The sequence below is a fragment of the Sorex fumeus genome, unplaced genomic scaffold (assembly GCF_029834395.1).
Source record: "Sorex fumeus unplaced genomic scaffold, SorFum_2.1 ptg000054l, whole genome shotgun sequence".
In the NCBI taxonomy this organism is placed as follows: Eukaryota; Metazoa; Chordata; class Mammalia; order Eulipotyphla; family Soricidae; genus Sorex; species Sorex fumeus.
Genome location: NW_026606111.1, coordinates 5,641,224 through 5,666,449, shown reverse-complemented (window position 1 = coordinate 5,666,449; position 25,226 = coordinate 5,641,224). Strand labels below are relative to the sequence as shown.

The 25,226-nt window shown below is 40.1% G+C and overlaps 1 protein-coding gene across 4 annotated transcripts; it reads left to right on the top strand.

The window, feature by feature from the left end:
- Window positions 1-941: 941 nt before the first annotated feature.
- CNR1 (cannabinoid receptor 1) lies at window positions 942-25,086 on the top strand. Of its 4 annotated transcripts, none has more exons than XM_056125128.1 (2): window positions 942-1,306; window positions 23,556-25,086. In XM_056125128.1, exon 2 carries the CDS (start codon window positions 23,619-23,621, stop codon window positions 25,038-25,040), a length of 1,422 nt encoding a protein of 473 aa, XP_055981103.1. In that variant the 5' UTR covers window positions 942-1,306; window positions 23,556-23,618; the 3' UTR covers window positions 25,041-25,086. The 4 variants fall into 4 exon arrangements, with proteins under 4 accessions (XP_055981103.1, XP_055981105.1, XP_055981107.1 ...); XM_056125130.1 differs by lacking the exon at window positions 942-1,306 and adding an exon at window positions 1,399-1,480; XM_056125132.1 differs by lacking the exon at window positions 942-1,306 and adding an exon at window positions 1,620-1,900.
- Window positions 25,087-25,226: the final 140 nt, after the last annotated feature.

Sequence of the window (25,226 nt, the reverse complement as noted above, 5' to 3'; positions counted from 1 at the left end):
CTCGGCTGCACGCCCCCCACCCCCGCCTCTCACCCCGAGTCCCGCGCGCCCCGCTCCGGGTCCTGGAGGTGGGGTGGGGGCTGCGGCGGGAGAGTCCAGCTCCCGACCGCTGAGCCCGAGGAGCCGCGCCCCCGGGTGGTCGGGGAGGGGACGCGCCGGCGGGGAGGCGCCGCGCCAGCCGCCTACGGAGCCCAACTGTTTGCTGCTGGGCCGGCCCCGGGGGGCGGGCGAGAATGTCCGCGCCGCGAGGGGGCGGCGGGGGCCGGCGCTGCCCGGAGGGCGGAGCACAGGTGGCCGCGCGCTGCCGCCGCCAGGTAGCCCAGGGCGCCCTAAGCTCCTCGACACCCCCGTCCCCGCTCCCCACCAACCCCGAGTTCAGGTCGCTTCCCGCTGGCTGCGGATCCGGGTAACGGGACCCAAGGTTGTCGCACTCCCGACCCGGAACCCACCCCGGAGTGCCTCGGCCTTTTCCCTGTCCAACCCCCCTGTCCACTGCCTCTCCCGCCCTCCCTTTCCCCTTCCGGCGCGACCCGCTGCCCCAGACGTCACCCCCGCGCTAAGGTGTTGGCCTTGAGCGTGATGAGTGGCCCCGAGGTCGGGGGCGGTGCGGGCACCGGCCAGTCCGGGGCTCGGCCGGGGTGGAAGGTGATCCCGGAGGGCAGCCGGGTGGCCACGGGGAGGGTCCCCCTCCCATCCTTCTCCCCTCTCAATCCCCCCATCAGCCCCCAAGGACCGTGACGGCGGCCCCGAAGTACGGTGACACGGGCCGGACAGGCCGGTCTTCTCCGGCCCGCCGGGGCCGTGTCTCCGGCGCCCGCAAAGTTTGGAGGCGCGGGCGGCGCGCGGGCTCCCTCCCCGCGCAGTTCCCTCGGCGGGGTCTGTGCCGCCGCCGCCGCTGCCAGGGCAGGACAAAGGCTCATTAACACGTGATGGGACCGCGCTTCATAAATGGGACCCGAGCGCCAGGCAGCCAGAGCCCGAGCGCCAGCCGAGGGAGAGGCAGGGACGGCGCGCGCGGGCCGAGGCGAGGAGGCGACAGGGGCTCCCCACGCGGGGCCAGGCGGGGCGAGAGCGGGAGGAGCCCGGTGCCGCGGCCCAGGAAGGGGCGAGGCTCGCGGGCCGGCGGGAACCACCCCGGGGGCGCCAGTCCCGGCCAGGGTGCTGGCGTCGCGGACCCACCGACGCAGGGCACACGCCCCGCGCCACCCCACCTAGGCGCGCCCGCGTCCCCCGCGCCCACCGCGGCCACCCCCTGCCTCCACCGTTGCTTCTCCGCCTCCGCCTCTCCAGGGCGCCCGCGTTGCGGGTGCGTTTCTGGGGAGCGGGCGGGGCGCTGGGCTCCCCGCAGAGCTCTCCGGAGAGTCGCGGGGTTGGGGTGGGGGGCATCCGTGGGGTTCGGGGCCGGGAAGCCGCTGGCCCTGCGGCTGGCGGGCAGTGCCACGGGAGCGATTCTCCTTCCCGAGGACGGGGGATGCCAAGGGTAAGGCGGGCAGAGTTGCTGCGTTTGGAAACACTTTCCCCCCAGCTGCTTCCCGCCCTCTAGGGTACTGGCCACTGGCGTGGTCCCCAAGTGTCCTTCGGGGAGTTGTTGAGGGTGTGAGCGACGCGCGCGTTGGTGTTTACTCAGCGCTGGAGCCCCCAACCGTGGTGTGTTGCTGCTACGTCTGGGGGTTCCTGCCATGCTTCAGTGGCTGAACGTGTGTGCCCAGGGTTCTGCGTGCGCAGAGGGTCGGCTGGCAGCGAGTGTGTGATTGTGCATGTTTGAAAAACAGGCGCTTGAGTTGGTGCTGAATGTCAGTAAACCGGATCCGCGACGGAGCCTTCTCGGACTGAGAGATCGGGTTCTGCATCAGATCTAGAAACTGTTTCAAATCAAATAGGAAACAGCCTATACAGAAAGGTATGTCGAATAATAAACTTTTTCTATAAAATTTGAAAAAATAGAGAGCTGCAAGAACCGCTCTTCCGTGAGGAAAAATAAATTTGCGTCGTACTAATTTCTGAATGTGAATGTCGAAGGAAGCTTTTAAGCTCGAATTAGCCATTAGGTGGATAAAGTTCATGTGTTTTTATAGGACGTTTCTTTTGCTAAGACTCAGTCTCCACAAAACGACCATCTCTTGAGTGCAGATGTTTTTGCTATGGCAGAAACTGTCTTTTGGGCATCGGAAAGTTTAAAAGCGACATGCATATTTACAATTTTAGTTTTATATGGAACATATGAGGGGAAATAATAACCTGTTAATCATTTTGCTTCTTTTGTTTTTATGTTCCTCAAAATAAGCGCGTTTCTTGCCTTTCTTGGTATTTTCTTGAGATACTAAGTATCCTTGGGCGTTTAATCCAGTAAGAGATTAAAAGAGATTTACTGGTTTTAAAGGTGTTGATCTCTATGGGTCCCAGAGCTTCTTGTTTTTATCTCCGAGTTAATAGCGTTTGAACAATGGGGGATGCAATTTCTTAGCTGAAACTCAGTGGACATTGAGTAGCGGTGGGGTGACCACTACCATCAATCTATTTTGCAGAATATTGAGAAACTGGGAGCAGCCAACCTTTAAGGTTCCCCTAGGACTTGATCTGATTTAAAGTGTTGCTTTTCTAATCCCACCCTTCTGACAGTTTGCAAGGGAAGATGCAATGATTGATTTTTCTCTGTCCCTGTTTTTCCTCCCCCTCCCTGCCCTCTTAACTCATGTGTAATTTTTTGTTATCAGAGTAAACGACTGTGCATAGTTTCTTAAGTGAGACAGATTATTTTCTGACTCTAGTCACGAACAGAATCCGTGCACCACCAAAATTACAAATGTTGCATATTGCAGGTGACTATTTGTAGACGCAAAAGCAGTTGAGCAGTTGCTGTAGTTGACCAGGAGATTTGATGATGGACCTGCCTTTTTCAAAACTGACCATTTTAGACTATCAGAATTTACTATCCAAGAAATCTTTATGTTCCAAAGATGTCTTCCTCTCTAACATGGAGCAATCTTGGCTGAGATATGTATCAAGGGTGTGAGAAGGAGAGGGCTCATTGTGTTCTGAAGTCTCCATGTGAGGTTAGAAAAACATTGGGATGCAGGACATTCAGTTCTCAGCATTGAGAAATGAAAGTACTATGCTTGCATGCTTGTGGTGAGGGAGGCAAATGAGACATTCATGCACCCAGTTTCTAGTATCAGTATTTGTGCATATGAAGGAAATGTGAAGCTTTGTTCTTTAAATAGCCCATAGGTGCCATTATTCAATTTGGCCTGTGAAATTGTAAATGCTGATGCAAATCCCATCTCATGTTGGAGTGTTGCTTGGCTTGGTTAGCCACTGTTTTCCGTCTTTTTCTGTTACCCTTTTCCCAGTGGACTGTGTGCCTCTCTGTCTCGCCTGTGAGACTGCTCTTCTCTAATAAGCCTAGCTGCAGGATCAGTATGTTCTTTTTGGCATTTGAAAATGTTAAAATAGTGAAATTGTTAAATGTTACCAGGATGAAACGGCTGGAAATGAAATCCTCCAGCAGAACTAGGATATTTGTAGCATATTCCAATCTCTTCCAAGAGAAAGCTTCTTGAATTGGTTTACCTGTTTTCTCAAGAAAGCGGCAGCCCCATTGATTGTGCTGATAAGTGTTTAGCATGCAGTGTCAGCTTATTAATTTCTAAGACCAAGACTGAAAAAAAAAACTCTTTCAAAACAATTGTATGACATTCTTCTCTGCCTTGACTTAGAATTCACATTCATCACCAGGAAATTTAGGCAGGCGCTTGGTTTTATATTGCATATTGTATATGGAATTAGAATTGGGATACTTTGTTGTATAAGAATAAACTGTTATGAAATGGAAATGATAATAGCAGTTCATAGGTCACCACCCTTACCAAATGTTTCTTTCCAGAAAACAGTTGGCTTAGTAAGGAAAGAGATTATTTCCTATAATGAGCTCCCCAGGAATACTGCAATAAAAGAATGATGAATTGAATATGGATATACCTACCAAAACATGATGAATAAAAGCAGATTTGGTTACTGCGTCTTGAATTTGGTTAGTAAGATGGAGCCTGTCCTTTAGGTTGTTGCCTGTTGTTATGGGGGCAATTTTGTTAGCTCAGTTGCGTGTAGAACACAGAAGAGCTTTCATTCCTGCAAAAGGATGCCATGTCTCCAACCAGTGTAAGTCTGTCTCTTCTATTTTTGTATTCATCATTTTCTAATTGAACTGACAAATTAGTGACTGTGAAACCAGCCTGTGGCTTAAATAATTTATAATTCTGTTTTTGACTCTGAAACAACCTGGACCCAACATGGTTTAAAAAAACTGTCCTAGGGCTGAGTTTAGATAGCACTGCTGTTATTTCACAAGCTCTGCTGATTTTTCTTTTATTGACTGGAGATAGTCATGAAGTTAACGAATAAGAGGAAATCAAAAACAATTTATATACTTTGTGCTGGCGATAATTTAACTTCTAATTTCTCTGCCTGACTCCAGCTCTTTCCTAATCCTGTTCTTATACTAATGTTAACTTTGTATTCTGACTGCATGGATCCTGTTTTGGAGGGGTTTGGGGATTTAGCACACTGCCATTGAATTGCTATGTTATGTTTTGCTAATCATGTACCTCACTTAATCTATATATTCCAAGAGCACACTGGATTAACTTTATCACATGTTATGGATTTCTTCATAATGTTATGGATTTCTTCAAAATATTTTCTGAACAGAAGAAGTAAATGTCATTAAGGAAAGATATGGTACCAATACACACATGTGTTATGATATACATATATACTCACTCATATATATATATATATATATATATGAGAGACAGGAGAGAGTATGATTTTAGATGATTGGATATATAAACACACCTTTACATATATGTCCAAACATTTTCATAGACTATATCTTGACCAAAATAAAAATTTAGACCTACTGCCTTTGTTTATACAAACCTGGAATTATGCTCTTAAGTGTATGAATTTGGTGAAATGCCAAACTCAAGGCAGCTGTTCAAAGGGACTTTGAAGATGTGACCAAACGAAGTTCCCACCTGAGACCAAACATGACTGTTCTTACTTTCCAGGTCAGGTTGAACTCTGTTTCAATCCTATGTGTTCCAAGACTCTTGCAGATATGCCAGGGTAGACGTACCGAAGCTGATTATACTATTTTATAATAGACATTGATTAGTGGGTCTAACAATGTTTCCACCACTTGTTAGTCATTGATTATTTTTAGAAAGAATTTGGAAGGAAATATACAAGGTTATTACTTTGTCATCAAATGTATATTAACAGTTATATTTGTTCTCTGTAGCATATTTTCATATTACCATACATAAATCTAGAGGGAATTTATGAGGGGGAAGCAGGAAGGAGGTTTTTAGTGGCCTCCTAGTGCTACTATTCAATGGTTTGGTGGTAGAGAACTTGCTGTCTTAAAGTTGCCTGCATCAATAAGAGGTAAATTTATGACCTATCAGTAATAATAGGTCAGAGCCATTACATAAAGCAATCAGTGTGATACCACTAGTTCTTAACATAAAATATTTACTGAATACTTTCCTGGGTCATATTTCTTCACTGGACAGGTGCCACAAGGAGGGAAAAAAAGTATATTTCAATATACAGTTTTTCTATACAGTTGCATTTACAAATATTTTAATGTCATTTTCATTGATGTTTTACATATATTTAATTACTTTCCATATAGAACATAAACTAATTACATGTGATATTCTAATTTAAAAGTTTCATTTGGACAGGTTAAATTCAAAACTTGGTGACAGTGGAGTTCTCCAGGTTCATAGTTGTGTTCATATGGGTTTTGAGAGAAGAACTGTTTATTCACGAAAATGGGTCTGGCAGAGTCCTAGCAGTTATTCTAGAATACTATGAATTCTGTTTTAGTCCCAGCTGGAGGAATTTTCACACCTGCACTTTAGGAAAGATTTCAAAGTTTGGTTTTGTTTTCTTTTGTTTTTGAAAATGTGAGTTGAGATTGCTTAGATGGGAATCAGTATTTTTTTAGACAGCTTTTCCCTTAACCTCTTATAGTATTCTATATTCTTAAATGTTTTATCAAGTAAATTTTGCATTTTGGGGAAAGTGAAAGGGGATTTAAATTCTTTTGTCCTCTAAAAATGATGACTAATCAGTTTTCTCAAAGAGTATAGTAATTTACTAACCTAATGTCTTATTTTTCCATTCTAATTTAGATTTTTTATTTGCTTAGAATTTGGATTTGTTGAATTGAGATTTAATTTCTTACCACCATTGCCAATACCATTAAATTATTTAACTATAGGATATAAATACAATATCCTAAATTTGATTATGCAATATCTGCTTTTTAATTCCCACTAACAAAGTCCATACTACTGTATTTTAAAGAAAAGCAAAAGCATTTCCAAAGATGTGCCAGGCAATCTGTTGTGGTAGTTAAATATACTAGAAAACAGTTTCACAAATTGTGTATGTCAGTAGTATATTTGAATATAATTAAAATAAAATTTGTGTAAGTAGGAAGTAGTTTTTTAAAGTTTATGCTTAAACATCAGGTTCCCCTTTTCCCTTCATTTCTTCATTCATTCTTTCAGGTCATATATTTAGAGAAGATAATGGAACTTAGTGTGGGTCCTGGAAATGAAGGTAGCAGGATTTTTACACTTAAATTGACAAATTGCAGTTAGTGATATGAAGAACAAATTTCTAATTTCACATATGTATAATTGTACAAGGAAATTTTATAATGTTAATTTCTGTTGTTCAAGCATATTTCTGTTTATAACATAGCGATAAGACCAATATCATAAGTAATACGCTTATCACCATGATTCATTCTTTATAAGAGGGATTTAATGCCACTATTCTAGTATTTTGGTTTATTCCAGTGTGGTATGTTAAATGGACCAGATTTCCAACTCATTTCAATGCATTGCTAGCAGAATTTGTAAATGTTTTCTCTAGCTTTTGAAAAAGTTGTGGTGGTGAGCAAACAATATGTCATGGAGAAAAAGAAAATCTAAAAACTGAATACACAACCAAAGTAGGCAAAAGATTATCCAAAGAATTCTCTGTTTCTGCATGTGTGGGTATTTAGCTCTGGAAAGTTCACATCTACTTTTGGAAATAGTATCTAACTCATTACAGAAAGAAAGCATTGAGGGGTTTTAATTCTTAGGTTAGAAAACTAGTTATGAGTAATCTATGACCCATTTTAGTTGATAGAATAATTAGAAAGTAGTCTTCCCGATTCAGATTGATAAATAGATAGATATCAAGAAGTGCTTTGGGATACATTCCTATGTATTTATAACTTTTAGGTATTTTAGAAAGATACTTTACAGCTATAAGCAGTGTAAATTGCATAATTACCAGGGTAATTCTGGAAGATAATTTGAGTGGATCTGCATTACGTGAGCTTACTGCAAATTTTCCATCTTAGTTTATCTTCTGGTTTCATTTCTTATGGTAGATTATTTTGGTTTTGGGAAAAGAAGCATAGGCTCCAACATTTCTGTTTTTTTAAAAGCTTAAGTTGGAATGGCAGTTGCTTTTACCTCACAGTCTCTGCCTCCCATTTATTTGTATTCTGTGAGCATGAATTCTTTCTCAATAATGTTGAAAGAAATGGCTAGCAATCCTATCAAGCATCATATGTTTTGTAAATAGAGAGGGAGAAAGTAGTATGAGATTCTTAATTTATGTCAATTATGTTTGCATACCAGGTAAGTATGTGTTACATTTTAAAGTGACATTACTAGGCAGATACGTAGTGATATTTTCTGAAAAGATGTAAAGAGAAGCCTTAAGCTGAAGTTTATAAAACTTTGAGTTGTTCACCACTCCTCACGTTTTATTTTTAAGCTAGACTATTCCAGTCAAGTAGAATTACCTTGGGTTTAAAGATCTGTGGGAGATTACTTCATCCTGAGCAGGCTCCTTTAGCAATCCATTTCATTGATCTAAAATCCAATAGTCATAAAATTTCTTCCTTCCTATCTAACCTCAATTCTTCTCAAAGGTTAATTCTATTTCCCCCCCCCCAAGTATTTTTCATAGGTGTCCATAATCTTTAACACTTTGACTGTTTAGTATAATTATACCACAAAAACCTAAGGAAGGGATTTGACCTTGAATGAGTACGCACCATGATAACTACCTCATGGTTTTGTGGCATAAAAATTCTGTACTTGGAGCCAGAGGGAAAAGTTAATGGGTTCAGAGCATGTTTTACATGTGAGAGGACCAGGTTCTAACCTTGTACCTCATATAGTCCCCTGAGCATTGCCAGGAGCAACTCCCAAGCACTAGGAGTAACCTCTAAGCAAGCTAGTGTCCCAAAACAAAACAAAAAATCTGTACTTGCATCCAATTTGCAAACGTACTTCATAATTATAACTGCAAAGTGTTCTTTTGCATCTTTACTGAAACCCAATTCTTTCAGTTCTGTTTTTACATAATGATTTGCATCTTTAAAATATATTTTTGTTTATTTCTCACAGTTGGTACACACTAAAATGCTTTTACTTAACATTTTCACTGAAATAGGTGATGCTTAAGTACCAAATTTTTTAAAAAAAAAGATCTTTGAAGGGAACACAGTAATAAAAAGCTGGTTTTACATAATAATAAAAATTATTTAAAATTATTCCAATGATAAAATGATAGGAACAAAATTGAATTATTTACAAAGCTGTAGTATTTTTAATTTCTATGACTGTTTGAACAAATATTCTGTCTCATGAAATATTCCATTTTAGCCCCTATAATAATAGAAAATAATTTTTCATTCTTTTTCATCACAGAGTTATGACTTGTGTTGATTATTTCATATTTGAAAATTGGAAAGCCAAATGTTTCATAAAATAGAAATGACTTGAGTATGTTATTAGAATTGATTTTGGGCTTCTGAGACATTCTTTTTGCATCTCAGCATAAATATATCATTTGTTTCTTAGTAGAACTACTTTCTTTACTCAATCTTAATTACTTTCTTGAGGCAGAATTCCAAATATTCACAGCTATTTTTTATCAGTATATTAAATTTTCTCAATGCCCTTTTGTCCCAGAAAAGCAATTCGATTCTTAGTTTTTGTAGGCAATAGTAATAACCTGTTTTAACCTTCTATAACATATTTTTTATTTATGCTTTAATTAGTTTACTTGTAAAATGCTTAAAATGTTGTAGCAGCAGGAGAAGTTGTTCAACCAAAGCAGAAACAGTGTCCACTGAATAGGATAACAAATTGATTCCCGAGGGCTTATAAAAGTCACTCCATCTAGTGGTTGAATTTTCACATAATTTCAACATTTGTCTTGAAAATCTGCTTGTACATGGAAAAACCCTTTTGGGAAAGATAAATGTATAATAACATACATTTGAAGGAAGGAAAAGTTCATTATAAACATTCTATACGTTGTCTTTAAAAGTTTTTGAGCAGCCTATAATTAGGATTCATTCAAGGTTGTGCATATCATAAAAATCTCTCATACTATTATCAAGTAACTAAACATTGAGGTCCATAGAACATACCCAGTCTAAATAATCAATCAGAATAAAAAGTGGATACCTCATTTGTGCTCATAACTTACCATGTCATCAGTATAACTCATTTTTTTTTCTTATAGGGACCTTCCTGGCTGTGCTGGGGGTGGACTGCAGTGGAGCCACACCTACCTGTGTGGACTTGTGTTGTCTGGGATAGAGCCCAGGGCCTTGCACATATTAGGCATGTGACTTTTTACTTAAGCCATGTTCTTAGCTCTTAGAGCTTCAATTTTATGCTAAGAAGGTTGAAGGACAAATTGTTGGCACCTTTTAAGTAACTTTGACATTTTGGTAGGATTTGGTTTTTTATTTTTTGGTTTATTTTTTGTTTTCAGAAGGTATTTGTATCAGACCAAGATCCGAACATAATGCCCTAGTAATCCACTGACTTTATTCTACATAAATCTCTCTACATTAAAATACATTCTGCTAAGATACATCTGCCATGTTGCTAATGCACACCAACAGTTGTTTAGAAATAGATCTTGAGTATGGGACTTAACAGACAGGTCCCTACCCAAAAAGTGTTTGTGATTTGAAAGGTTTTAATACCAGAAAGACTTCCATATGACTCAACATTGCCCATCATCTTTTCTGGGAGCAAAAGCTCAAAACACTTGCAGGAACAGGATTAACACAACCCATTATTATTTGATAACAAAAACATCATGAGCCTATTTTCATTTCTTATCCTGTCATTCATGTTTGATGGGGTAGGGTAAAATGGAGAATGATTTCCCTTGCTTCTTTGAACTATATTTGCTACTCGGTGCTGATCCATGGACTTATGATGTCTACAGACCTAGAACAAGGAACACAGTCAATTAAAATGAAGCCAAGATCTGCACATCAGCTATATTACTGCTTTAACCCAGCTCCGTGCATTGTAGGTACTGATGGTCGACCCCGAGCACTCTTGTTGGAGCCCTTCTAAGGTTCACAAAATCCTTTTCCCTTGATGTCATTCAAGATTTTAGGACTCAACATCGATAGTCATCTGAGTCTTCAAAACCTGCTCCTCAGGTTTAGTGATTCCAAGTGAGTTTGCTTTTCTTTGTGTGGAGAATGAATGCTTCAAGCTTGTGTTTTCCAAGAACCATCCTGTCTTACTCTGATCTAACAAAGTGCCCTTTCTACTCCCTGCTGGTGTTGTAGAAACACTATCCTTACAGAAAAGACAAAAAAAATTCCTGAAAAATAATCACGAGGGTACATTAGATTGTACTTGCCAATAGTCACTGCTATTCACAGTGCTAATTCAGAGTTAAAATTTATAATTTATGACTGACTGTCATACTTTGTCCCTAAAGACTGTTATGGGCCAAAAATGATTTGTGAATACTATAGGAAACTTGCTGTTGTTGCAGGAGATCTTTCCTTCAGATTTTAGTTTGCTGTGTAAAAAAATGTCATGTGCAATTAATTACTTCTTTTCTCAAATTGACTTTTCCTCCTTCCATAGAAATGAAAAGACTGATATTTTATGAAATAGTTTCTTGACTTAAAAGGTAAGCACATAAACTTTGAGGTTTTGTTTTGGTTTTTGAGCCACATTCGGGTATGCCCTGGGATCACTCCTGGCAGTGCTCAAGGGACATCTGCAATGCTGAGCATCAAACTTGGGTCAACTGTGTGCAAGGCAAACACCCTACCACTGTACTATGCCCTGACCTGAACATTTTTGAGTTATGCAGGTGTATTTTGCTCTCTTGATTGATTCTTGGGTGAAGCATGTTGCCTCTCTACTTCTAACATTTCTCGTGTGTAGGATGGGCTGGTAATCCCGCCAAATTAATTTAAATGTCAAATAAAAATAATATATATGTTCAGAACTATGCCTAGTATATAAAACATTTAGATGTTTCTGGTTGAAAATAATTAGGAATTGGAGTTTTCTGTGTTGTACATTTAGTCTCCTATATTTTCTGAGATTTGAACCTAGAGATAGACTGATCTCTCTGATGGGCGTAATTGTTATGATCACAAATCCAAAGAGAATATATCCCTTCCCTGAAGGATGAATGAGGAAATTAAAAGCCCTTATTGGGCAGCGTGCTATCCTTTTATAATTATAATGAATTATAAAAATGACATCTACTGGGTCAACATAATTTATGGATCAAAAAGTAGTGGTTGAACTATGAAAACTCTGATTTGCAAAATAAAGACAGTTTTATGGAATAATTTTTATATCAGTCAGGGCTATTGAAAACTTTACAGCTACTATTTTGGGGGAGTGCTGTTTCAATTATTCTCAGTTATGTCCTTTATATTTTATGTAGAAAAGTATTTTACAAAAGGCACTTAGTAGGTAATATCCAACAGCATAGCAAAGTTAAGTAATAAATGGAAATTTCATTTGTATCATTAAGTTGCCTTTGTGATAGCATTTTATTCTAATAGTAATTGATTTGATGTAGTTTAAAGCCATTGTGTCTTGAGCACTGAAATTCAAGTTTAACAAGTCTTTAAATGTTAATTAGGCATACTTCAGCTTAAATTCGATCAGAAATGTAGAGTTTCTTATTTTCTAGTTACTATTAGTTTATATTTTTAAAAATTTCCAGCATTCACTCATATTGATAGGAAGAATGGATCAGAGGAAATGGTGCATTTAATAAGTTCTATTCCACATTACGACATATATGAAAAGCTGAGGCTTTGAGAACAAATCGAGCATTACCAGCATAATGGAATTTTCTTTTATACATGAGAAAAGGAACTGGCATTAATACAAGCAAGAAAATTATGTATTTTTGCCTGAATTACGATCCTTTATTTCTCTAGCTATAGAAGATGATGCAAAAGTGACCAAACAGATTTAAAAATTGCAACATTCTAACGGCTGGGTAAAAGTTAAAGATCAGCTGTGGCAGAAGCATCATTGATCAAGTTAGGATGTTGATTTCTGAGCTATTCCATGTATATTGAGGACATGACTTACACATGATGCAGTTATGAGTCAAAGAAAATTTCCCCTAAATTTCTCCTAACTTTAGAGAAATACATTAGCAATTTTTTATTAAGTTAGTAGAAACCAGACATTCCTGGAAATGAGTGGAAAATAACAAATATAACCAATGGCACCTTCATTCTCTCGAGTGAGATTTTCTTCAGGCTCTTTTACAAAAACTTCCAGCAAATTAACAAAAGCGGTGTGTATATGTGTGTGTGTATATGTGTGTGTGTGTGTGTGTGTGTGTGTGTGTGTGTGTGTGGTGGGGAAACAGCAAACAAAAGGTTGAAACTCCTGCAATTGATGTACTAGATTCTGATCGTTCCTGATATGATGGGCATGGCCTTATCCCCTTAAGCATTTATAAATTTAGAATATTATAGGAGGAACTCGAACTCGAACAGAATCTATGGCTATATTGGAAACACTAGTCCTTATGCTTCTTGAGGGTTTTCTGCTTTCCTGGGCATGACATCCAACAGTGAGCAAATACTCCTCCCTGTCTTTTCCCTGAGATGCAGAGATACTGTACAGGTCAGTGCTGCAGAGATTTTTCACTCCAGATACCACAGTGATAAATATCTAAATGATGGAAATGTCCCTCTAAAACAAACAAGGTCTTCAAGGGGCCAGAAGACTAAAATAACCAACTATTAAATTATACTGATATAGAAATGACTCTTAATTCTATTTGAAGACTTGCTGTGAGGACAGACTTTATGTCCAGTGTAATCAGAACATAGATGTTTTTATCCTTAATGGTTATAGAAATAAATATATGGACTCTAGGCAATTTATTTCTAAAATTCCATACTGGTGCTATTCTCATTAGACTTATTTGATCATATCATGACCAACAACTTGATGTATGTTGTACTTGGTGTATAGAGAGATAGATTTTAAAAAACTGTTCTAAAAATTAAAATTTTTTCTTAAGAGTAAATACATATTATTGTTTCAAAGATTTGATTTATAGCCTAAATTTTTAGGATATGTTGGTGGTATTTTTTAAAAGCAGAATCCTAGAAAAATCCCCTTAAATTTCATTTATTCTTTAACTATAATAAAAACCAACTGCTTCTTTAATAGGTACATCTATGCACCTTGCTAGAAATTTCCAATTACGATTTTCCCAGTAGCAAACAAAAACAAAATTAATGACAGCTTAGTCCCTCAAAGCCTAAACTATATTACTAATGAACTCTCAAAGAAAGCTCCCAATGCAAAAAATAATCAGGTGGAAATTACTGTAATAATCCAAATGTAGGAATAAAGGGGAGAATTACCAAAATACAGAGAATCGTTTTTCTGTCATAAACCTATGAACTGATAAAATAGTCTGTGCTCACTGGTATTGACATTAGTAAGATTTTCTAACTAAACAAAATACATCTCTTTTTTAACTGTATTGTTTAATTAAAATTGGCTGATACTGGGCAGAAATTCTCTATATCTCACAACCACACCATGCCCTGGGTCAGAATTTTAGTAAGCTAGCTTGGTTTAATGTATTGAAATGGGAAATTGTGATCACCTACATGTTGATTTTAATACAGAGGATATCACAAACACGCATTTTTCATCACTGAAGGTCTATGATCCTTTGTATTCACTGTAGCTCTTCCCAAGGCTGATGAAAATGTTCATCCTTGAGGTCATGCCAATAGGCGGATCCATCTAGATGGTCTCGGTTTGGAAATAGTGACTTGGTAGGAGGTCATCTTTATTACTATTGGCAAAGATGCCTTGATTCATCTTTGCAAGAAACAAGAAATTAGAATATATTCTCAAGAGATAAAATGGAGAAGCAGGAGTAATAGTACAGCAGGTAGGGTGCTTACAAACAGCTAACAATGGCTTGATCCCTGGCAACACATAGGGTTCCCTGAGTCCACCAGGAGCAATCCCTTGGCACCGAGGAAGGAGTAAGCCCTCAGAACCTCTTGTGCATGACTCAAAAACCAAAGGAGAAGGAGAGAGAGAGAAAAAGAGACAGAGGGAAAGAGAGATAGGGAGAGAGAGGAAGAGGGAGAGAGAGAGAGATTTATCCTAGTCATTGTTCATTCTTCAGACAGTGCATGTAGTCCAAAAGCAGATACTGTGAAGTCTGAGATACATGGTTTCAGTGACAGCTCTTATATTCAACAATTTACTCATCATTTAATGACCTCTATTCCCTCAGCCTGTGAAACGGAGATTATAAATAAGGACCTGATAAAGCTGTCATGACAAGTTAATGATAGAATATATGTAAAGTCTCTCAAATGCCTAGAATGTAATAGATATCAATGTTTTCTCCTTCATGCAAGTGTATAGCTTCCATTTGCTTCATCCTTTTAAATGCTCAGACAAAAATTCAATAAGCAGCTTATGATCTAATTAAGGCAATGAATTATCTTGAAATAGAAATAATAACAAATGTCAAAGCTATAGTATTGAACAATAATAATTATTTATTGAAGACTTAAATTTTATGTCAGGCACTATGGTAAGTGCTTTTCATGCAATTTTGAATGTTTAAGTTAACGTTATTTAGGCATATCATCCACCTCCTCATTTCAGATGAAATACTAAGTCTTATCACTACTTATCCAAGTACTGGTCTGACAAAAAACTTGGTCTGTTCACTTCTGATTCAACATTTTTATCTATTCTGAATGCTTTGGTTAGAATCAGTTGGGAATAGAAGGAAGATAGTAACATAAGATGTCTTAGATGAGAAAGATTGTGCTTATTAAAAGACTAAGAATAGCTCTAGACCAGTACTGTCCAAAATGATAGCTTATGATTATTAAACACTTATTTATGACTAGTTTCACCTGCAGAACCTATTTTTTGATACATTGGACTAAATCAAATGCACTATTAAAATTTCACCATTTGAATTTTTCTATTTACCTGAATACAGGAAACTTTGGAATTGTATATATGACTCACATTGCATTTTTATTGTAGAGTGCTACTGTAGAACCATAGTATCTGGGTTTATTCTGGCTCTGCCGTGTACTAACAATCTGAATGACAAATTGCCATCTCCATGCCTGTCATTTATTTGTAAAGTGAGGATAATAACAACATCTGTCTCACAGGGCCATTGTGAAAACCAACAATTTAACACAGAAGATGATCAGAATGCCACCTGCAAATACTAAACTCACCATAAATGCCTAAAATAGAAAATCAGCAAGACTTTTGTGATATTAGAGGCCTGATTGCGGAGGCCAGGAAACAGGCATTGATTAAGGTTAATTTCAAGCTATGGGTTTGCATGACTAGAATACAACACCATCCAAAAATGTGGGCAGTCACATATCCAGATAATTCACTGCAGCATTATTTGTAATAGCAAGAGATGATAAACTAAACCTTCATTCACATTTATCTAACAGATCTATAGGCAACTGTTAAAAAGCACAAGAATATTTTGTGTTTGAATATTTTGAAGATACAGAACTATCTTCACATACACCTTTAAGTAAAAAGGCAAGGTACATCCAGAATTGATTATGTTCATATCTGTTTAAAATAAAGAGGGAGTGGATAATTAGCTTAAATATCCATGGAACATCTCTTGAAGCAACAACAAGAAACTTCTTGCCTCTGAGGAGGAAAAGTTGACTTAGGTATAAAGACACTATTGCATAATTTGTGCCTTTTGAGTTTTATCAATGAGGTCTATGAGTATAATCAACATTTAGAATAAATTTATTTTTAATTGCGAAACATGACGAGTGAGTTTGTTACTTGAGAGATTGACTTGTTGGCTGGAGGTCATGAACTGACTTCCAGTAGCTGCTCAAAAATGTTGTATCCACACTGCAGTCGAAAATTCCCAGGCTGAAAACCTGAAGGCCAAATCACCCATTGAATCAATTACCTTTCTCACCTCTAATTTTAGAGGAAACAAACATATTATTAAATCATTGCTTTAATGTAAGAAAATTCAATTCATAATTACATTTTAATAAAATTCAATTTATTTTCATTAGGTCCATGTAACTTTTTAAGAGACTTGGCGCTCAGCCCTCTTTCTCTTCTGTGGTCATGTTATCTAGTAAATCACATAAAAATAGAATATGTGAACTCATGATTAAAGGATATGATGAGGCCTGTGAAAGAGGTATAAACCAAGGGAATAAATTTTTGGGAAGACATAAGGTTATCAATATGGTCTCAGAAATGGAGGATGACTTTGTCACTCAGTCTTAGAAATTAAGTTGAATAGAGTTCAGAAATGAGTATTTGGGGCAGAGGAAGAGGTAAGAAGAGGAGAGGGAGGAAATTGAAAGAGCAGCAAGTCATCTCACAAGATCTGAAGACCGGTGTGTGTGTGTGTGTGTGTGTGTGTGTGTGTGTGTGTGTGTGTGGTGAAAGACTGATGAAAGATGGCATGCCGGGACTTTTTGGGGGGAGTGTGGGGTCACACCCAGAGATTCACAGGGATTACTCCTGGCTTTGCACTTAGGAATTACTCCTGGTGGTGCTCTGGGGACCATATGGGATGCTGAGAATCGAACCTGGGTTGGCCTCATGCAAGGCAAATGCCCTACCCACTGTACTCTTTCCAGCCCCCGTGCTGGGACTTTTAAGAGCTTTCTCACAAGTGGTGGCTCTCTTCTGGGCATAGACATTTACACACAAGTTGTTTTGCTAATCTGAGTTTGCAAAGAGCAAAGCTGACTCAAGACTCTCAAGAATTAGTCCAATGTTAGGTACCAGAGGACATTTTCTGGAAGAGCTGAAGAGATAATATAGATGACATATGGCTGAATAGGAGCCTAATGCTGCTGGAGAGTGAATATAGTAGTGAGACTGCAGTTCAGGGTTTGAGACATTCTTAGTAGAGGAGCTGGGCTATTAGATTTGGTTGTTCATTCCTATATCTTTATATGTTCTTAGCAACTCACCTTTGTTCGTGGGACACTGCCAGACTCACTGGGACATAATGGATTCTGAGCACATACTTAGTATCTATGTGTCTATATTCTAGGTTCCTGCTTCTGGTTACGCTGTTCCCAGTCCACTGTGAACCTTTCTCTAGAACAGTGCAGAAAGGCATCAGACAGACCAGGGAAGTGAGAGAAGTTATCAGAGGATTCAGGCTCCTTGGTTTAGAGATGCCTCCATGCTAATAATTATAGATGCACTCCAGGGCTATGAAAGAGTGAAGATTGCTGATCACACTTGCTCTGTTCATCATCTCATAAGATACTGCCAGTCTTCCTACTTGCCTCTCTCTTGTCAAAGCTGTCCATGTCATTTGGCATCTTTCATGACTATTGAGGCCAGGGAATAATTCCATAGGCAGCTTTCATTTATAATACCAGTAACTAAGTAGGACTTTTTATCCAGCACAAATATATTAGCTTTCAAGCTAGACACCTTGACTCAAGACTCATGTTTATTTTCCATGATGTTTAGGATAATCTTTACCTCACCTTGGATAAGAAAGAAATTTTCTTTTATATTTTGAAATTTATTAACTTAGGGCCCCTGTGAAAGCACCAGGAATTGTGCTAAATTCTGTGAGTAAAATACTATTGTATTTGATATTATTCCCTCCATAACCTAATAACCAGTGAGTGGAAAGAAAGCACAGAACAGAAGCAAGAAGAGAGAAACATAAAACTTAGTGCCACCATAGAAGTGTATCTGGATGTTTTGGAAGCACCCCCCCCCCCCCTTGGAGACCTTTAACATCAATCATAGAAGCAGAAAAGTTTCCAAATGGATGAGGAGGAGATAAATGGAGAAAGGGCCTGAAAAGTTCTGTGACCATAGGGAGTAGTAGGAGCAGCAGGAGCAAAAGTGAGCTAAAAATAAGTGGATTTAGTATGTTTTGAAAATTGAAGCAGTCAATTGGATTAGTATGGTCAAGGTGGCAAGACCAAGGAAGGGGAAGGAAGTAGGGAGAGAGAGAGATTGTGGAGAGACAGGATAACTCTGACTAGACTTCAACCTGTAGGAGGGGTTCTTCAGGGAGAACAGTGCAAAGAACTCAGAACAAGTGAGGAACATTCAGATCTGAAAGGAGCTCAGCCATGTTCATCTGGGATGCAGAAAACAGATTCCTTGTGAGGAATCTGGAGAACAAGGGCCTTAAATGGTAAGCCTTGTGAGCAAATTTGAACTGGGTCTTTAGGGCAAAGAGGTTGAAACAATCATGTCACCAGCCATAAGTCCTGTGATGATCACTTTAGCAGCTATTGGGCATGTGATCAAAAGGCGAGAGACCCAGTTAATTGCAGGAGCTTCTGTGGTGAGGCCAGTGTTCCAGGTCTGGGGAGCTATGATGGTGGCCTGGACAATGGAGGCAGAGGGTGAGCCACATTTCCCACCTTGTCATACTACTAAAATAGAACCAGAACTTACATCATAATACTTAAGGTATTAATTTTTTTCTTTTCTCACAATCCCATCTCTTCCCACACCTACCCTACTTACACTCTTGTATAAGTAGAAATATTTTTTCTTGGATATGTTTACCTCCTATACTGGTTGTTCCCATGCTTCATGTAAGTTCCCAGTCATCACTGTCACTACAGTGTCTCATGACAGGGTCAGCTGCCACATCCTAGTGCCTGGTGCAGTGCCTTGCGCACAGTGGGTCTCTGTCTTTTGTAGAATGGATGTATCAATGAATTAATTCATATATGTAGTGTTGCTGTATCTTAGCTTAAGAACTCAGAACATTTTTATTTTTGTCATCAAATATAATATTATTTTATCAAATAAAATAATATCCTGAATTTGATGAATAATGACTATGGATCCTCAATGTAGTGTGACATGTCTGAAAATTATAGAAAGATAATTAGTACATAAAACAACAACTTTTATGATCAGTTATCAATCAGTCTTTATAATCATTTTTACAAGCTAAAGATTCAAATAGCCACTTTTATTTTTAACCTCTTGCCCAGTTTTTTGGGGAAAAAATCTGTATTTTTGAAAATCTTTCTTTAAGCAAACAGAATATACCCCCTCCCTCCAATTCCATCTAAGTCTACTACTACTTCTCATATCATTCCAGCACCCTCCATTATCAACTGCTTTGAAAAACACAGAACCACATTTTAATTTATTTTTATTATTTGTTTGTTTGGGGCTTGGGCGCTGCACTTGATGGTGCTCTGGACTCACTTTTGTACTCAGCTGTCACTCCTGGCAGTTAAGGAGTACCTTATTAGTTAAGACAAGTGCCTTATCCACTGCACTCTGGCACAAAAGCCACTGTTACTGTTTTTGCTTTTTTAAATTTTAGTAAATTTATAGTACCATGGTTTATAATACTGCTAGTGGTAGGGTTTCATGCATGAAACACTCCAGCACCACACTCTCCAGCATAATGTCCACTTTTCCTCCACCACTGTCCGGTGTCCTGTCCTGCCCCCATGGTAAGCTTCTTACTGAAGGCCAGCTCTCAGTATCTTTGCCTTTGGTCATTTGTTATTCATCTACTAAGTTTCTTTATATCTCACCTATGAGAGAGATCATTCTGTGTTTGTGCCTTTCCTCTCATTGACTACACCCAGTGTGATACTCCCCAGATCTATATATGCAGCAGTACATTGCATGATTTTATTTATTTTGTTATAGTTGAGTAGTACTCTTACTCCATTGTGCATATGTACCACAGTTTCTTTATCCATTCATCTGTTCTTGGACATGTGGGTTGTTTCCAGATTTTGGTTATTGTGATTAGTGCTGCAAAGAAGATACATAAAAATATCTTAGTTCATTTAGTCACCATGAAATGACAAAGTTATTCATGATTGGGTTTCAAGCATACAGTGTTTCAACACTTTTTCCCTCACCAGTGCCCACTTCCCTCTACCAAAGCTCCATCCCCAATCACCAACAAGTTGCCACTCATCTACCAATATGCTTCTAGCAGAGGCAAGGTGCTTCTTTTTCCTTCTCATAAGTTTTACACTGTTGCTCAAGTGTTTCACACAGAACATTTGATCACCTTTCAGCACCATCTCCTCTTCCCGGTTTAACACTTCCCTCCACCATAATTGCCCTTGGCCTTCTCCATTGGGGAGGTACATTTTTAAACAAATACTTCACGATAGTAAAATCAGTTCCCCTACAACTTTTTTTTTTTAAACAAAACCAAGTTGCTCAGTTTAAAAAGCGTGAAAACTTGACCCTGTTCTCTCTGCCACCCTTTCTTGTGCCATCCACCTGAAAAGGCCTTCACCTTTGTTGAGTTCTATCTTTTTTTCATTTTTAGAAAATTGAGACAGCATTTGTTTACATGACTTCATATGCTACAGTTACAGTTTCATGCTAGCTCAAGTATCTTACCACAACCATAACCAACTTTCTTATGCCACCACTGCAGACCTCGGGGCCCTCCAACCCCTTTGGCAACACCAGTTGTGCTCAAAGTTGGTTGTGTCTGTCCCTGACGTGGCTTTTTGCTCCCCACTTATGAATGAAATATCTTATACTTGTCTTTTTGTGACTTATTTCACTGAGCACAATGACCCCCTCCAGTTCATCCTTGCTGTCAGAGGCAAGATTTCATTTTTTCTTACCAGGCCCATCTTGTACCTCCCACCCCACGGCATTGTGCCATGCCGGGAGAAGGTGGTGTATCTGGCAATACTGTTCTATGGTGCTTCTCTTCAGCATGAAAATCCTTGACCGTCCCATGAGTTTCATTATTTTTCTGGGTTGCTATAGACTCTAGAAATTTGCCTCAGCTGTGGCCTTGTTAGACCTCTCATGTGGGGGAGGAAATTTGCCTGGTGAAATCAGGACCAGAACCTAGGTCTTTACCTATGGCCATATGCTCCCTCTTCTTCCCCTTTTTAACCCATCACACCTAGACAACACAGTTAGTCCCAGAGTTCACCTTTACAGTTGCTGGAGAACCTACTAGTGCTGGTTGGTCCTTTAGTTGACTTGTATGCTTCATCAAACCCATGTGATAATGTCTGGGGAAGGATGTGACAGCTGCTGCTCTCCTCTTCCCCACAGGCTGCTGCCTACTCTGTGTTTGCAAGAGTCCATCAGTTCTTCCAAAGTGGCAATGAACTACATGCCATACCCAGAGCACATTTTCTTTTTTTAAAAAAATCTTTATTAGAGTCATGATTTACGAAGTTACTGATAGTTTCATGTTAAGCATACAGTAATCCAACACCAATCTCTCTACCAGTGTCAACTTCCCTCTGCCATTGTTCCCAAATTCTCTTTCCATCCCAACTCCCACTTCACCCCCACCCGTCAACTGGAAAAGCACATTACGAAGTTTCAGTGGTTTCTGCTTCGATTTCATGTTTGCAGTTCTGTTGGATCTGTGTTTTGGATATATGGCTATACCCCTCACTCATATCACTGTTATAACTGAAGTCCTGAAGACTGTTAGATTATTACTTCTTGTTTTCTTCTTTACCCCTCGATTTACTTTGTTCTCTATCTATCTCCTCTCTAAACACGGGGGTCAAGGATGATCTGAGCATCCCCCATTTACTACAACACATTTCCTCTTCCAGGAGTCTATATTCCACAGATAAGTGAGATCATCTGTGTTTGTCTGCCTTCTCCTGGCTTACTTCACTCAATATAGTTTTCAGTTTCAACCATGTTGCAGCAAATTGAATGATTTCATTGTTTCTTTTAGCTGCACAGTATTCCATTGTATATAGATATACCACATCTTAATAATCCATTCATCTGTCATTGGGCATTTAGGTTGATTCCATATCTTAGCTATTGTACTGAGTGCAGCAATGAATAACGCTGTGCATATGTCCTTTTGAGAGAGTTATTTAATGTTCTGGAGATAGATGCCCAAAATTTCTGGGTGTTCAATTCAATTCAAATTTTACTGAGAACTCTCCATACTGTTTTCAACAGAGGTTGTACAGACATTTCCACCAGAAGTAGATAAGAGTTCATTTTTTACCACATCCCTGCCAACACAGATTATTCCTCCTATTTTTCGTATGTGTCATTCTCACTGGTGTGAGATGGTATCTCATTGTCTGGATTTGGATTTCTCTGATGACAAGTGATGCTGAGCATTTTTTCATATGCCTACTGGCTATCCACCTGTATTTCTCTGAGAAATGTCTGTTCATTTCCTCTCCCCATTTGTTGATAGGATTTTTAAGTTTTTTTTATTGATCTTTGTGAGTACTTTATATATCCTGAATATCAAACCTTTATCTGATGTATTGAATGCAAATAATTTTACCATTCAGTTAGCTGAATTTTAGTTCTATCCCTTGTATTTTTTTTATCTGCCATGCAGAAGCTCTTTTAATTTTATATAGTTACATTTGCTTATTTTTGATTTTGTTAACTTTGCCAGTGGATTCATATCATTGAAGGCACATTTGAGGTTCAAAATTGGATAACTACACATAAGGAAATAATTCTGGATCCGTATCTTACACCTCACACAAAAGGCAATTGAAAGTGGACCAAAGACCTTGGGAATTGACCAGAAACTATAAAGTACATTGAGGAAAATTAAGGCAGAACACTTCAATATTTGAACCTCAACGATGCTTTTTTTTTTTTTTTTTTTGCTTTTTGGTCACACCAGGCGATGCACAGGGTTTACTCCTGGCTCATATATACTCAGGAATTACTACCAGCAGTGCTTGGGGGACCATATGGGATGCTGGGAATCAAACCCAGGTCGGCCTCATGCAAGGCAAACACCTTACCCACTGTGCTATTACTCCAGCCTCCTCAACTGTGCTTTCAATAGTCTGATACCTCTGGCAAACCCACAGCACATTTTCTTAGCTCAGCTCTCACTCTCTAGAGGAGTCACAATTTAGAGTCACACCTTGAGTTAAATCCCAACAGTTTTAATAATGGAACAACAGAATCATGCACAAGTATTATCCAGCACCTACCACAACTTTAAATATGGGATGGCTTTTCTCAAGCCCAGTGACCACCTCATTTTGCTGACTGTTTCCTGTTCAGCAGCAGGAATGCAGATACACAAGAATGTTATGCTTTGGGGTAGGTTTTTACCTTTTTCTCAGCAGTCTCATGATTCAGCATCTGTATTTTCCCTCCCACTAGGATTCTCTGCTGAGGGTCTCTTTCTCAATCCTCCTGTGTGTGGCCTAACAGAAGTCAGAGGTGATGAAGTCGATCCTAGATGGCCTTGCAGACACCACCTTCCGCACCATCACCACAGACCTCCTCTACGTGGGCTCGAATGACATTCAGTACGAAGACATCAAAGGCGACATGGCTTCCAAATTAGGGTATTTCCCACAGAAATTCCCCCTGACTTCTTTTCGGGGCAGTCCCTTCCAAGAGAAGATGACAGCAGGAGACACCCCACAGCTGGGCCCCGGGGCTGACCAGGGGAATATCACTGAGTTCCTCAATAAATCTCTGTCATCCTTCAAGGAAAACGAGGAGAACATTCAGTGTGGGGAGAACTTCATGGACATGGAGTGCTTCATGATCCTCAACCCCAGTCAGCAGCTGGCCATCGCTGTGCTGTCCCTCACTCTGGGCACCTTCACGGTGCTGGAGAACCTGCTGGTGCTGTGTGTGATCCTGCACTCACGCAGTCTCCGCTGCAGGCCGTCCTACCACTTCATTGGCAGCTTGGCCGTGGCAGACCTCCTGGGAAGTGTCATCTTTGTCTACAGCTTCGTTGACTTCCACGTGTTCCACCGCAAAGATAGCCCCAACGTGTTCCTCTTCAAACTGGGTGGGGTCACAGCCTCCTTCACAGCGTCAGTGGGGAGCCTGTTCCTCACGGCCATTGACAGGTACATATCGATTCACCGGCCTCTGGCCTATAAGAGGATCGTCACCAGACCCAAGGCTGTGGTGGCCTTCTGCCTGATGTGGACCATCGCTATTGTGATTGCTGTCCTGCCGCTCCTGGGCTGGAACTGCAAGAAACTGCAATCTGTTTGCTCAGATATCTTCCCACTAATCGACGAGACCTACCTGATGTTCTGGATCGGTGTTACCAGCGTGCTGCTGCTGTTCATTGTGTATGCATACATGTACATCCTCTGGAAGGCTCACAGCCACGCGGTCCGCATGATCCAGCGAGGCACCCAGAAAAGCATCATCATCCACACATCAGAGGATGGCAAGGTCCAGGTGACCCGGCCAGACCAAGCCCGCATGGACATCAGACTGGCTAAGACTCTGGTCCTGATTCTGGTGGTTTTAATCATCTGCTGGGGCCCTCTCCTTGCGATTATGGTGTATGATGTCTTTGGGAAGATGAACAAGCTCATTAAGACGGTGTTCGCCTTCTGCAGTATGCTCTGCCTGCTGAATTCTACCGTGAACCCCATCATCTATGCTCTGAGGAGCAAGGACCTGAGACATGCCTTTCGGAGTATGTTCCCCTCATGTGAAGGCACAGCTCAGCCTCTTGATAACAGCATGGGGGACTCAGACTGCCTGCACAAGCATGCTAATAATGCAGCCAGTGTTCATAGGGCTGCAGAGAGCTGCATCAAGAGCACAGTGAAGATCGCCAAGGTGACCATGTCTGTATCCACAGACACGTCTGCCGAGGCTCTGTGAGCCTGAAGCCTCCCTGGCCGCACAGGAAAAAGAAATTTTCTTTTTTCTTTTTCCACTTCTGCTTCCCCCTCCTCCTGCTCCTGCTCCTCCTCCTGCTCCTCCTCCTGCTCCTCCTGCTCCTCCTCCTCCTGCTCCTGCTCCTCCTCCTCCTCCTCCTCCTCCTCCTCTTCCTCCTCCTCTTCTTCT

Bases quoted from the DNA above. Each gene is read 5' to 3' on its own strand.
- CNR1 (XM_056125128.1), top strand. From the start codon at position 23,619: ATGAAGTCGATCCTAGATGGCCTTGCAGACACCACCTTCCGCACCATC.